The 15,228-nt window shown below is 32.4% G+C and overlaps 2 protein-coding genes across 2 annotated transcripts; both read right to left on the minus strand.

Annotated features, from left to right (window-relative positions):
- Nucleotides 1-7,456: 7,456 nt before the first annotated feature.
- On the minus strand, nt 7,457-9,184 carry LOC111040440 (tigger transposable element-derived protein 6-like). The gene is made up of 3 exons (XM_022324362.1): nt 8,317-9,184; nt 7,568-7,759; nt 7,457-7,467 (listed from the first exon to the last, which is right to left on the minus strand). Exons 1-3 carry the CDS (start codon nt 9,182-9,184, stop codon nt 7,457-7,459), a joined length of 1,071 nt encoding a protein of 356 aa, XP_022180054.1.
- A 2,504-nt stretch (nt 9,185-11,688) lies between these two features.
- LOC111040441 (protein ALP1-like) lies at nt 11,689-12,549 on the minus strand. The gene has a single exon (XM_022324363.1). The coding sequence runs from the start codon at nt 12,547-12,549 to the stop codon at nt 11,689-11,691; it is 861 nt and encodes a 286-aa protein (XP_022180055.1).
- Nucleotides 12,550-15,228: the final 2,679 nt, after the last annotated feature.

The following is a 15,228-nucleotide window of genomic DNA, read 5'->3' on the forward strand; positions in this document are numbered from 1 at the left end:
CAAAACCTTAACTACAGCGCCAAACATAAAAAACAGGTAGACAAATACATTGGTTTTGAGGCAGCCCGCGGCCTCATGGCACTTAACGTGTTAAAGATAAGTATATATAATAAATAGACTAGGTACGTTATATACACTGGTACATTACATAGGCTAATTGTGTTATTATATTATATTAGATTAAAACTTTAAATCAATATTGATGCATTTTGTGTGTGTAAAATAATGAAAACTGATTGTTTGTATTTACCAGTCCCCAACTAAAGGGTCACTTCGAAATTTGTAGTGAAAATTTCAATAATTTTTTTCTTAAGTAACCTTGAACAGTGGGTGAGTGATCAGACTGAATTTAGCCATACTTGACTCAGAGGTCTGCGCACGCCTATGATAATGTTATCCTATCTTTAAATCGTTTTACTTATTTTTCATATTATTATCGAAGTATATTTTAGTCGATTCCGTCCGATCATACAAAATATGTAGAAAGATATTATTTAAAAAAAGATATACAAGAGCAAGACAATCCGGCACATTCTAGTTGGGTCCCGAGTACTAGGAATAAATCGCAGGTACTACACTAGTTGAGTCCGAGATTATTGTAAGTAAATATACAATCCAAACGAAACATTTTGCCATTAACATTGATTAGCTTTTTTTTGGGTTATGCATTTTTTTGAATTTTCCTGTATATCCTTCACACAATATTGTTATAATAATTAAAAATAAAAACCAACGGAGAAGATTTTGTATTAATTAATGATAATCAATATAACATAGTTATTTTTTGTAAAGTTGAAAATTAAAATTTTTATGTAACAATAACACATTATACGTAGATGGCACGTTTAAAAGTTGCCAAAAATATTTATGCAAATGTTTACAATACATAATAATCACTACATTCCACTTATTTTTAGTCTGCTTCCAAATAAACATAAAGACATAGGTACTCAAACTTTTCGAATGTTGTGTAATGAATGCAACAAACTTAATTTGAAATTTTTACCTCAAACAATTTATGTAGACTTTGAGGAATTATTATTCTATTCATTATTCTTAAATTTTTATTCTTAATCAATATTCGATTTTATCAGTGTAGCCGGAAACAAATATTCAAGGATGTAGATTCCATTTAGGACAGAGCTATTGGTGGAAAACTCAAAATGTAGGATTTACAAATGAATATAAAAGTGACCCAACTAGTGTAGTACCTGCAAAAATCTCGGACCCAACTAGTATAGCATTTTTTAATTGGCTGCATACTAGTTGTGTCCCAAAGATATCAACGAAAAAAGGTCTAATCCGAATTGCGGCCCGGGTTTATTTTGGGTGCAGACGAGTTGCGGCCCGGGTTCTCTTACTCTAGATAATTTAATCTTGACTTATAAAATATAATCACAATATAATGTAGATATCAATGAGTATATCTGAGTCTCCGCTTTACTACCGCTTAGAACGTTCCGTCGCTTTTCTGTGCTGTTCTATTTTAATTTATTTATAATGTCGAATGTTGAGATTTTGAGTGAAATGTTAAGTGAAAAAAATCGTAGTATATATGTAATTGATGGATATAAATTTCGTTTCCATAAAAATTTAAAAAATGATATTGATCGATATTGCTGTACTAAAAAGACTTGTAAAGTATATATTCATTTAAATAATAATGTAATTATTAAAAAAGTTTTATATCATGAAAACCACGAGAAAGATAGTGTTGAACCATTAAATAGGCAGACTGTAAGTAATCAAGTGAAACGTAAAGCTGTTGATGATACTAATGAGAAGCCAAGTAAAATTATTCATAGCCACCTTACACAAGACGTAAACACTTTGACAACATACGATTCAACATTAATAAGAAAAAATATTCACCATGCTCGATCTTCTATTATACTTAAGTTACCTGTGGACTTGAATGAATTACACATCTCTCTAAATAATTTGAGTCATTTATTAGTTACAAATTGTAACTAAAATTTTTTAATAGTAAATGACGACACATCAAACATCTTATTATTTTCTACTGAAACTAACTCAAAATTTTTGAGTTAAGTTGATACAATTTTTGTAGATGGGACCTTTAAAAGTTGTCCGAAATATACCCAAATGTTTACAGTTCATGGTTTACAAAATGGTAATTATTTACCACTCTTATTTTTTATACTTCCCAATAAAGAAATTAAAACATATGAAAAGGCGTTTATGCACATCATATCTGAATGTAGCAAACTCAACATAACATTTTCACCAAAAACAGTTTTTGCTGATTTTGAAAAGGCGATTCATTTAGCTCCATTAAAAGTTTGGCCTTCAATTAGTTTAAAAGGATGCCGATTTCACTTAGCCCAAAGCTGGTGGCCAAAAATACAGACAATTGGCTTAATTAGTGAGTATAAAAAAAATACCAAAATCGGTAAATGTTTAAAATACTTTTTTGGTTTACCGTTTAAATTCGAACGTTGTGAGTGACTGTTTTACAGATTACATAATGGCTATTCAACCAAGAAATGAAAAAGTAGAAATATTTGTCGATTATATATTGGAAACATACATTTCAAACGAGTCCAATTTCCTTCCTTTTTTATGGGCAGAATACTCGGCGTCTACTAATAGTTGTGAGGCTTTTCATTCGGAATTCAACGCTTTGTTCTACAGTGCTTATCCTAATATTTTTATATTCATCGATGTTCTGCAAAATGTAGAGAAGGATACCTATATAAAATTAAGTAACACTCACTTAAATACTCGCAGAACAAATATAATTGAAAAAGAAACATTTATTAGAAATGATATGAAACAGTAAAAAAAAAACCAAATTGACAAATTTGAATTCATACAAATACTATCATGCAAATTTTTACCAGTGCCGAAATGTTTTAATAAAAAAAAAAACATTTTAATATCAGATTTTAATGCCAAAAAACTTTTTAACCTTTAGAAATATCATATATGTTTTTACCTGTGCCGATATGTTTAAATAAAAACAAAACATCATTGTTAACCTATCTGCAGTATCTACTGATGCTACAGACAGTCTTAAGTTTGTATAAAAATCTGAAGGAAAATTAAGCTTTTTAAATTTAAATTAATTAAATTTTAAATTTCGGGCCGCAATTCGTATATAACCCAAAAAAACTCGGGCCGCAATTGGTATGCACCCCAAAAAAACTCGGGCCTCAATTCGGAAGAAATTTTTACCGCGGGACGCAATTAGTAGCCACCCTTTTAATTTGGGACCCAACTCGGATGCAGCTAGTTAAACACATTTGATAGACAAAAGGTCAGGTTGCAGGTAGCTGGAAACAAATAGACCTCCATGTCGTACAATATGTTTAACCCTACACTGCATGATGTGCCATGATCATGGATCATGTGCATGATATACGGTACAATTATTATTTACGATGAAAAATCGTAGTATAATTACAAAAAATACGCCATCTATTGAACAATATAATTCTATACATCTTGATCATTTAAAAAATCAATTTTATTAAAATCTGGCGATAGTTGATTAATGTGGATAAAATAATGTGGCAGTCATCGATTAAAAAAACGCGTACAGCCCATAACAACGATATTGTTAAAAAATAGAAAAATAACCGTTCGTATGATTTGTAAATTATTAAATAACAGGGAATTACGTCTTCTTTAATTTTTTATTATTTGATTAGCATTATCATTATTTAATCAAAGTATATTATAAATCATATTATTGTGCCATATATGGCACACTATGCAAGCATTCTAAAAAAATTAATTGTTTTTATAAGTCATTTGTATCGCGTATCCGGTGGTTACATGCGTTTCGCACAGGGCCGGCCGTAGGTCTTTTGCCGCTCTAGGCAAATCTAATTTACGCTGCCCTATATGCAATAGTTAATTTTTTTGAGCGGAGGGGGTTGAATAAAATATGGACATTTATTTTTAACTATAAACCCTTGTTTTGTTTTAAAAAAAAAAATGTTTTGACTGACCTCAGTTTTCTTTACAAAATATAAAATAATAATAATAAAATTAATATAAATGTTGGGTATGAAATAGAACAAGTAATATTTTTGACCATCGTCACTCATTCAGTATCATTTTCATAGATCAACAATATGTATTTAATTAAGCATTAAAAAATATGTAACTACACAATTAAAAATATATTAAATGAAATTAATTTTGCGAGCGTTTTCTTGGGCAAAATCAGTCGGTAAATTTTTAAACTCCAGGTTTTCCATTACTTCTTTTCAATAGGAATTGTAGCAAGATCACTTAACTTTTCTTGATTCATAGAAGACCTCAAATAGTTTTTAATTATTTTTAATTTGGAAAAGCTCCATTCACCAGATGCAACCGACACAAGCATAGTTAAAATAATGTGAAGTGCTACAGCTACATTTGGTTACGTTCTCGGTAAACAAAGTATCAATAGTATATTATTATTAGTTATTACACATTTATTTTTGTATATTTTGAACCATGAACATACAATTCAGCATACTACATTATATTATAATAATTAAATCACTTTGGTTCATTCGAAATTTGCCGCCCCCACACTAGTGCCGCCCTAGGCGGCTGCCTATTTTGCTACCACATTGAGCCGGCCCTGGTTTCGCAAACGGTTTTTCATGTGCGTTCCTTTTTTGATTTTTTTAAAATTTAATTTTGTTATAATTAACGTTTTGCTTACAATAAATAATAATTATATCTTATTGAATCTGTGTAAATATGGACGATATTTCAAATAATATTGACGAGATTTTACACGCGTTGGATATTCCGATCGATAGCGATGATGATAATTGTGACAATTTTCTATCAGATGACGAACTATTAAACGGACTAGAAGATTTAGATGTATTTCAAGTCGATTTACATCCTAATATTGAGGAAAATATTGATTTGAATGTACAAAACGATATAGCTGTTGAAAAAGAAAGAAGTAAGTCTCCAGCGTATCGCCGAAAAACTCAACGAGTACTTCCAGGCATTTCCAACAATAAAAAAACAAATAAACGTCCTATTTCACCGGTAAAGGTATATTCAAATGTAGATTGGAAAAATGGAAATTTGATTATGAATGAGCAGTTTATTAAATTTTCTGGAAATACGGACTTACCACCCGAAATAAAAAAATTATACACTCCATTAGAATTTTTCAAATATTTTTTTGACGATATTTTATTAGAAAAAATTCTTTATGAAACTATTCAATTTAGTATTGGCAAAAATGTAAATAAGCCTTCAAAAATATCTTTGGATGACTTAAAAAAGTTCATAGGTATTTTAGTGATGATGTCAATTATTAATTTAAATAATTCAAGAAGCTTTTGGAATGAAACCATAGGTAATAATATAATTCAAAATACCATGAGTGTAAACAAGTTTGAAGAAATTCGAAAAAATTTGCATTTTAATGACAACAATAAAATGTTACCTGCTGAAAATCCTGAACATGACCACCTTCACAAAATTCGACCACTCATCACTTATTTACAAGAAAAGTGTAAAAGTATACCATTAGAAGAAAACTTATCAATTGACGAACAAATTTGTCCAACCAAATCACGAAGTTTTTTGAAAATGTACATGCCTCTAAAACCTCATAAATGGGGGTATAAATTATTTGTTTTATGTGGCGTGTCAGAATTTTCTTACAATTTTGAAGTCTATACCGGTTTGGAAAATAACTCGGAAAAAAGATTGCCATCCGAACCTAATCTTGGAGCGTGCGCAAATGTTGTTATGAGACTTTCAAGATGTATACCTGAAAATATCAATCATAAACTACATTTTGACAATTACTACACAACGCTAGCGGTTATGGTTGAAATCGCTAAAAAAAATATACATTGCTTAGGAACATTGCGCAAAAATAGAATACCAGGGCTTCTTCTTCCAAATGAAAATGAAATGAAAAAAAAAAACCAAGAGGATTTTCAGCTGAATGTTTAGCTGGAGTAGATGGAATACCTATCACTGCTATCCAGTGGAAAGACAATAAAACGGTATCTCTTTTATCTACATTTGTTGGAAAAGATCCAATATCAGAAGTACAAAGATTTGACAAAAAATTAAAGAAAAGAATTCCAGTAGTGTCCAAAAGTAGTTCAGGTCTATAATAAACACATGGGATTTGTTGACCTTCTAGATTCCATAATTGGTAGATGCAGAATCGCTATGAGAAGTGAAAAGTGGTATTTCAAACTGTTCTACCACTTATTAGATATGTCTCTCCTTCCTTCTCTCTCTTTCCTAAAGTTGGGGACAACAGAGAAAGGTGCAAAAATGAAAAATGCAATAAAAAATCATTAGTCAAGTGCATTAAGTTTGACGTGTATTTATGTTTAAATCAAAAAAATAATTGTTTTCTGTCTTTTCATCAACAATATTGATTTCTGTATTTTTTTTTAAAATTTAATTATAATTGATGTTATATAAAAATATATAATTATACCGTTTTTGCTACAAAGAAGTAGTAATATAAATTTACTAATAAATTTAACTTTATTCGTATGTTGTGCCATATATGGCACAATTGCGAATTCTTATCCTAAAATGCAAATATTTATAAATTTTTTTTTTCATTTTTTAAGGTATTTATAAGGTATAAGAAAGTAAAAAAAAAATGTTGAAAAAAAAAAAATTATGCAGTGTTGGGTTAAGTTTAAGTATACAATTTGCATGTTTATTTTAATTAAGAACTAATTTTCAGTTAAAATAGCGAACATTTCTTAATTTTTAGTTAGTATTATTTTTAAATTTTTGGTTGCCATTTATTAATTGGGCAGATCAAGTTTGCATGCATCAAATCGAATTTGTTCACACAGCCTACCAAGGTGACTGAGTTGCACTTATGGCCGCTCATCGGTGGTCCACTATCAAATTTAATTATTATTCGTATAGAATATGCCTACTTGATAATATACTATATACTATTTTATCGCAAGCGAGTCTCATATAGAGTTTGCATTTTTAACGGGCTACGAAGTGCACGGAATTAGCTAGTTATTAATATATTCTGAATATTAATATTATAATACTCGTAGGTATATAAGGGAGAATTCATTACCAGTCTGGCGCTCTCACCATGACCGATGGACCATAAACATGCCCAAAGTCCATCGGTTTTTTTTCTTTAGAGTCTCGTTAATTTTTAAATGTTTTTAGTGTTCCTAGTCTATATAGTGAGTAGATACGTCGTAAAGTATTTATCAAAAAATTTAACAGTACGTTATTTTTAGGTGCAATTTTTTTTTATAGGGCCGAAGGCCGTTCATTATGGGGTCCCTTAAAAAAATTGATACATGAGCCTTTGGTGTGCCAGGGCGACATTGGGCGAAATGGTCTCTCTGTACTATCTATATTCAATAGTAATTTATACATAACATTGATCATTGTATTTAGTATTTAATAAATTAGTTTATTTCTGTCATACTACGTCTACTTGGGTTTTATCTCGTTATCCTATTTCTATAAATGTAAATAAATAAATAATTAAATGTATCATACATACTCACTGTTGTAATACTTGCAGGTCATCCCATAATAATTATTTGGGCAATCGCAATACCAATACCCCATCGAAGTGACACACTTGCCGTTGTTCTCACATCGCGATATTTTTTCGCATGCATCCACATACATCTCACATTCGCTTCCCGTTTGAATTCCCTTGGAAATTGAGCAGTCACATCTGTAAATACCATTTTCGTTGGTGTACCCACACCCGCCATCATTGCATGAGGACTGGCACATATTGGTACTGTACAAATTATTTATGAGACCGATAAAAGTAAATGTAAAGAGCCACATAATAATAATTATTCCTTTTCGTTTACAACGGAAATTTACATTATTTTTATTTTATGTGCAGTAACGATATATTTACTTATATAATTATATATTTAATTGTTATTATGGTCGCCATATCCACACTATCATCACATGTTTCTGCAATGAGCTAGCTAAAAAATATGTAATATACCAATCGTATATAATATTATATAATATATAAAAACTAAAATGATAAATTAATAATTACAGTGGAACCTCGATAAGTCGAAATTCAAGGGAAATGCAATTTTTTTCGACTTATCGAGGTTTCGACTTACTAAGGTTTTCGAGCTATCAAGGTTTTAGAAAAAAAATTCGACTTAAAGAGTTTTTAAAATGTATGTATGTATTAAAGTTTTTATGTAGTATTTAATACAATGTAAACAAATGTGATTATGTAGGTTATTTAAATTTAAAAAAATCATCACAAAAAAAATATAATAAAACATGTGTTGCAACTTTACAATAGATAATTTATTATTTTACTTTGACTAAAAATTTGAGATTTGCTATTATCAATAGTATTTTCAACTACATTTAAAGCAGCGTACACTTTATCGTCCACATTACTCAATTGTTCGGTGAATGTCCTTAACAATATTAGTGCTGCTGCTGCTTGCTTCATTGAAACACGATGCACAGGCTCAGATGATACTTCTTCGACGTCATCAACATCTTCAGTGCCACGAACGGAGTCAGTTATATCGTCGTCTGTCAGAATACCAGAAATGGCAACGTCATTGTCGATTTCAACAAAATCATCAAAGGTTTCTTCTGCGATTCCATAACGACTTGTTATCCGCGCCCATTCTCTGTCATCCGTATCAGTATTTTCGATTATAGGCATCAATGTGTCGTCTTTCTCAGCTTCAAGTACAAATCCACACGATCTAAAGCAGTTCACGATTGTTGTCGTTGTTACGTTTCTCCACGTTTTATCAACAATGCGCATAGCTTGAAGAATATCGATTACTGTAGATTTTTCGTCATCCATATCACTTATAATTTTCCTCACTATTTCTTTTCTATAAAGAGTCTTGAACGTTTTAATGATTCCTTGGTCCAAAGGTTGCGATTTTGAAGTAGTATTTGGCGGTAAAAATTTTACTTTTACAGCTTGACAAGTCGGTATAATATTGTGAGCCGGGCAATTGTCTATAAACAATAAAATTTTACGTTTTTGTATTTTCATTTGTTTGTCTATTCGTAATAGCCATTCCGCAAACAATTCACTAGTCATCCATGCCTTCTTATTTGCTGTGTAGTCAACGGGAAAAGATTTAACACCAGCAAAACACCTAGGTTTTTTCGATTTTCCGATTATTAAAGGTTTCAGTTTATCTGAACCAGTCATGTTAACAGCCAATAATAGTGTGAGTCGTTCTTTGCAATGTTTACCACCGTTACATTTCTCATTTTTGAATGTTAAAGTTTAATCTGGCATACATTTGTAAAAAAGTGCAGTTTCGTCTGCATTAAATATATCACATGGTTTATATCCTTCCAGTAGCTCACTCAAATTTATTTTCCATTCATTTACAACATCATCACTGACAGCTGCACTTTCACCACAGACTTTTCTAAAAGCAATACAGTGTCGTTTTTTAAAATTTTCAAGCCACCCGTTACTGGCCTTAAATTGTTCGTGGCCTAATGACTTTGCGAAATTTTCTGCTTTTTCTTTTAAAATAAGACCTCCGATACTGACATTGGCATCTCTGCATTGCTTAAACCACTTAACTACACATTCTTCTACGTCTGAAAAATCAGGGCCTCTCTTCCTCTTTCGGTCTGTTGGAAAGTTTAAATCAATTTCTTTACTATTCTTTATTATGGTAGATAGTGTGCTGGCTGGTATTCCAAATTCTTCGGCGATTTCCTTCTTCTTCCTTCCACTTTTCACTACTTCAAGAACCTTTTGTTTTTCTGCAATAGTAAGCGTTTTTAAATTACGAGGCATTTTTAATGCAAACACCACACACGCGTAACCGATCGATCGCAACTGGCAAAACCGATACAAATGAAAAACTTTTGTGTGCCGAGGTTAGTTAGGTAATAAACACAATAAACGCGATTAGATAAAATTACCGCACACGCGTAATCGATCGATCGCAACTGGCAATACCGATACAAATGAAAAATACCCGTCATTATCCGTCTATATTCGGAGCACAATATCACAATATGTTCGAGTTATCTATAGTTTTTTTTTCGAGTAATCGAGGTTTTCGCAAGGGAACAGAATTTTTTTCGACTTATCAAGGTTTTCGACTTATCGAGGTTCCACTGTAGATAAAAAAAACCTTTAATTTAATAATAAATAATAGACATTTTATTCGTGTCAAACCACTTTTAGATAATAATAAACATTTTTTAATTGTAGGTGAATATCTAACAATTATTCAACGAATAATAGATTTAAAAACTATTAATAGGTAACTGCAGGTGTGAAGGTAGTTATAGTCATAACAACCCGTAAATAAAAAATATAGGTACACAATGCCATATATTGTGACTTCGCAGAATCATGGTTGGCGACCGTACAGATAAACGAGAAATCGTGATTCGTAGAAGAAATAATCATCTACAGTTCATTGCTGATTTACACCGTTCATATGACGCTTCCCAATATCCGCTAATGTTTTGGAAGGGACAAGACGGGTAATGAATAAATATTAAACAAGATCCTGCAACAGGTAACAAAACAAACAAGAATGTTCGTTCGAAGGATTATTATGCATATCGGTTGATGATTAGACGCGATGAGGACAACGTTACTCTACGATGTCGTGAGCTTTGTCAACAATTCATGATCGACATGTATGTAAAGATACAGAGCGAACAATTACGATACTTGCAATTCAATCAAAAAAATCTTCGTGCGGAAGAATACACTCACCTGCGAGACGCTATTGTCAACAACGCCGACGTCTCTCAAATCTGTAACTCAGTCATTCTACCATCATCATGACACGGTACTCAGCAGCAGCCAGTACAAAGTACAGGCACCGCCGCGATCGGTCTACGGGCTCCATCACACGTAGCCACTCGGCAGCGCTTCTTAGCAGCGCTGCTGATGGATAAACATTAGTTTATTTAGATGGTTTCACATACGACCACGGCCTCTAATTTAAAGCGCCACAGACGGTGTCAGTGGCTGGCTTCGCCGCAGAACGCGGCGTCTAAAAGTCGCGCTTCTTGTAACAGAACGTATTTTTAGATTGGGGGTTTCACACGTGACTGCAATCGCGCGACTATTTTTGCAGCCCGTTGGTAGCGCGTTAGTAGCGCGATTAATCCGTGATGTTTGATCAAATGATTTCAATTATTATCATTTTAATTTCAGTATTTATTTGTCAGCCCAAGTGCTGTGTCCTGTCAATGTTATTATATCTCTTTTTATATTTTGAAACAATGACATCTGATTGTGCAAACATTAATATTGAAGATTTCATCAGTGAAATAGAAAACTGGCCCGCAATTTGGGACCTAAAGCATGACGACTACAGCAATAAAAATGCAAAACGCAATGCATGGGAAGCAGTTATAAGTAAATTTGTTCCCAATTTCAATAATATGTCTGAGGCTGAGAAAAAAGTAATTGGTAAGTAGAACATCGTTTATTATCATATTGAAACAAATTACACGTATACATAGGCGTGCGCAGAACTTAAGTACATTTGAGGCACATTTTTTCTTATAGGTACCCGACTAATATAATAGTTATTTATAGCAATACCACAGTTATAGAAAAAAATTACATTTATTGAAAAATACTTAATTGTAATATCATAAATTCAAAAAAAAAATAATAATGATAATAGAAATACAGAAACTAGTGAATAAAATAAAATAAATTTATATTTTTTCCATTTGCCACGATACTTGTCCCTCTTTCATAAAAAAATCAATAAGTTCTGTTCGAACGCATTTGATTGCATTTCCTGGTTGAGAATTGTCCACTGTCGTATCTTCAATCAACCCACTAATAGCGATAGTATCCTCAAATGTAATGCCATCTCTGTCCCTCACAAAATTGTGTAAAAGGCAGCACGTTTTAATTATATTTTCTGCCAAACTTTCTTCAACATTAAGTGCACGATGTAAGATTCTCCACTTATTACTAAGTATTCCAAAACTGCATTCGATGTATCTTCTGGCTCTTGTAAGGCGGTAATTAAATACTTTTTTACCCACAGACAAATATTTTCCACCAAATGGTCTCAGAAGAAATTGACAAAGTCCAAATCCCTCATCTCCAATTAAAAAATAAGGAATTTTGTCTAACCTTTTGTCTGAAAGAGGTTTGGGTGGTGGTAATTTAATTTTGTTAAAATTTAACAATTTATACAGCGTTGAGTTTTTAAAAGTTGTTGAATCACTTGATTTTCCTGGTGCTCCTACGTCAATGTATAAAAATTTGTAATTTGAATCACACGCTGCCAGTAAGAGAATGGAAAAAAAATGTTTATAATTGAAGTTCATTGATGCACTGCCCTCTGGCTTGATTACTCGAATATGTTTCCCATCGATGGCTCCAATAACGTATGGAAAATTAGCTCGTTCTTCAAATTCTGTAGCAACTTTTGCTATTAGTTCTTCCGTGATTGTAGGGAAACAACTTTTTTTGAATGTGGCCCAGAGAGATTCGCATACTTCTCGAACAATGTTGGAAATTGTTGATAATCCAATGCGATAATCAATGTGAAGATCGCTCATCGTGTATCCAGACCCGAGATATCTGAAAAATTATATTTAAACTAATGATTTTTTCATGTCACAGGTAATTCATATCAGCGAAAATGGAAAAGTCTACGCGATTCATATACACGAGAATTGGCAAAGCAAAAGATTGATATGAAATCAGGTTCTGCAACAAAATTTCGAAAAAAATACATATTTTTTGATCAACTCAGATTTTTAGATACTACCACAAAACCTACAGATGATAGTATAGAGTTGAGCGATCATGAAGGAAATTTAGAAGAAATTGAAGCAGTAGCTGAAGAAAATATTAATAAAATGTCCTATAAAGGAAAGCCTAAGAAACGGCATTCTGACGAAGATCTCTTGGAAGTTCTAAAAAAAAAATATTATCAACAAGAGACAAAAAAAAGTTTGGATTATGAAAACGAAGACCGATTATTTTTATTATCCCTATGTAAAGATTTACAATCTATACCGGATCATATGAAACTAAATGTAAAGACACAAATGATGAATTTAATAGCGTCTGCCAAACAAACAGCTTGTGCTACTTCTTCAGGTCAGCTCTATCCTTTAACCACTATAAATCAGTACTCACATCCGAATCCGATACGTCCACAGTTTAATATAAACTCTTATTCAAGCCAACCTGCACAACCTGCCATACAGACCAACGTAAATCGGCCCCTAAATACGCAATCTGAATTTGGAATCGAAATACCTGTATACCAGAACCAAACGCGAGCGCAGCATCAAGACCAGTTATGGCCTACAACTTATAGCCCCGAAGATGCATCCTCTGTTCAAAGCGATTTATCTAATGATGTATTTAGCAATTAAAAATTTAAAAGTAACTCTCTAAAAGTATGTTAACAATTGTTTTTTAGTTTATAAGAATTAAAAAAGGTATTTAATTTAATTTAATTTTTTTATTACAGTTTTTTATTTAATATAATATCTTGTTTAGATATATTAATATTTATTTTGAAAATATATTTCCTTTATTTTCAAACAAATGTTGTATATTTCTTATAATAAAGCATAACACTTTAAATATTGTAAATTTATTATTCTTACCTCAGAGTTAAAGCTAGTTTTTCATTCGGAGGAATGGACTTCCTCATGACAGTATCTTGTTTCGTTATATTATTTTTGATACCAGATAAAAGTTCATTGAATGTATTCTTCGACATACGAAAATATGAGAAGAATTTTTCATCATCTCCTTCCAAGTCATCAAACAGTGTATAAAATAATCCTTTGTTCGGTCTTTCTAGAAGCAATGGATTCACCCAGAATCTTCTCGGTGTATTTTTACGTTTCTTTTTTTTAATTAATAGCATCGCCAACAATAGTTCAGTTTCCACGTCCATTTTGAGAATGATGTAGTGCTCTTGTGTTCACAAATATTGTCTACCGACGCACGTTAGCAGCACCACTAACGTGCTTCTAAACATTTTGGTAGCGCCACCAACGCGCTTCTAAAAATATTAGTGGCACCACTTACGCGCTTCTAAAAAAATATGCAGCGCCACTGACGTGCTACTAAGAAGCGCTGCCGAGTGGCTACGTGTGAATGAGCCCTACGACTTTATCAACCACCACCACGGGTGACTACGACGCGACACCGTCGACTCTTCCTCCACGCCGCAAAGGCCAGGTGGGACCGGAAGACAAGTCTGGCTGGACAAGTACCGGCCGGCGACGACGGGGTCGCCCTCTTATGCCGATCGTTGAACGGACCACATCAGCACCTCCGATCGCCGTACCTAACACCAGCACGAAATCACGGGCAACAAAGATTATTTTGTATTCTGTCATTTACTTTTTATGAACTTACATACAAATAAAATTCGGAACATTTCTGTTTTAAACGAAATACGTACCTCTTTTTTGTTATATACCAAGTGTTACCCACCGTCTCCGTTTACCGTACAACTACGACCGGCTCATCGCGACCACCACCGTAGCCACGTCAAATTGTCTCCCCGCAGAGGAATTGTCACCTCAAGTCATCGTAAAGGTAAGAGTTTTCATGCTGACACATACCTCGGTAAAATTAGCTTAATTATCAAATGCACAAAATCAAATTAAGTAAATATTATAATATTATTTATAGAACCAATACAAATACCTACTATTTTTTATAGAATTATAACTTACTCTGTGCTTTCGATATTTATATGCTCTGGAAAATCTACTAATTTTTTGTCGTTGCCTTCATATCCATACAAATAGTCAGCTTCAATGAATAAATGACTTTGCAGTACCCAATAACTGGTTTTGAAGCCTTTGCATTCCTTATTATAACATGGTTCTGATTTCTTTTTAACGTAATTCAGGAGAAGTTTTCTGATGTCAGGTAATCCGCTTAAATTTGTTTTCTTCAAAATTATTGATGATGATGGCAGTATTTTTTCATTTGTGCAATTCTTTGAACAATTGATATATTGGACAGAGCTAGGTGCAGTATTTAAAAAACTATAAATTATTTTCGTGACATTACATATAGCATTAACATATTTGACAGCAGGAATATCACCCTATACTTTAAAGCAAGTTAATAATAATTTAAGCCTTGCTATATAAATGTCCTTGCTCCTTCCATGCAAAGCTATCATATTCCCCATCATTAGAAAATCGTTGTTGGTGTGGTCTAAAATTGTTTTATGTGTGGGATAATCATTATAT

This window comes from Myzus persicae, unplaced genomic scaffold (assembly GCF_001856785.1).
Source record: "Myzus persicae strain clone G006 unplaced genomic scaffold, MPER_G0061.0, whole genome shotgun sequence".
In the NCBI taxonomy this organism is placed as follows: Eukaryota; Metazoa; Arthropoda; class Insecta; order Hemiptera; family Aphididae; genus Myzus; species Myzus persicae.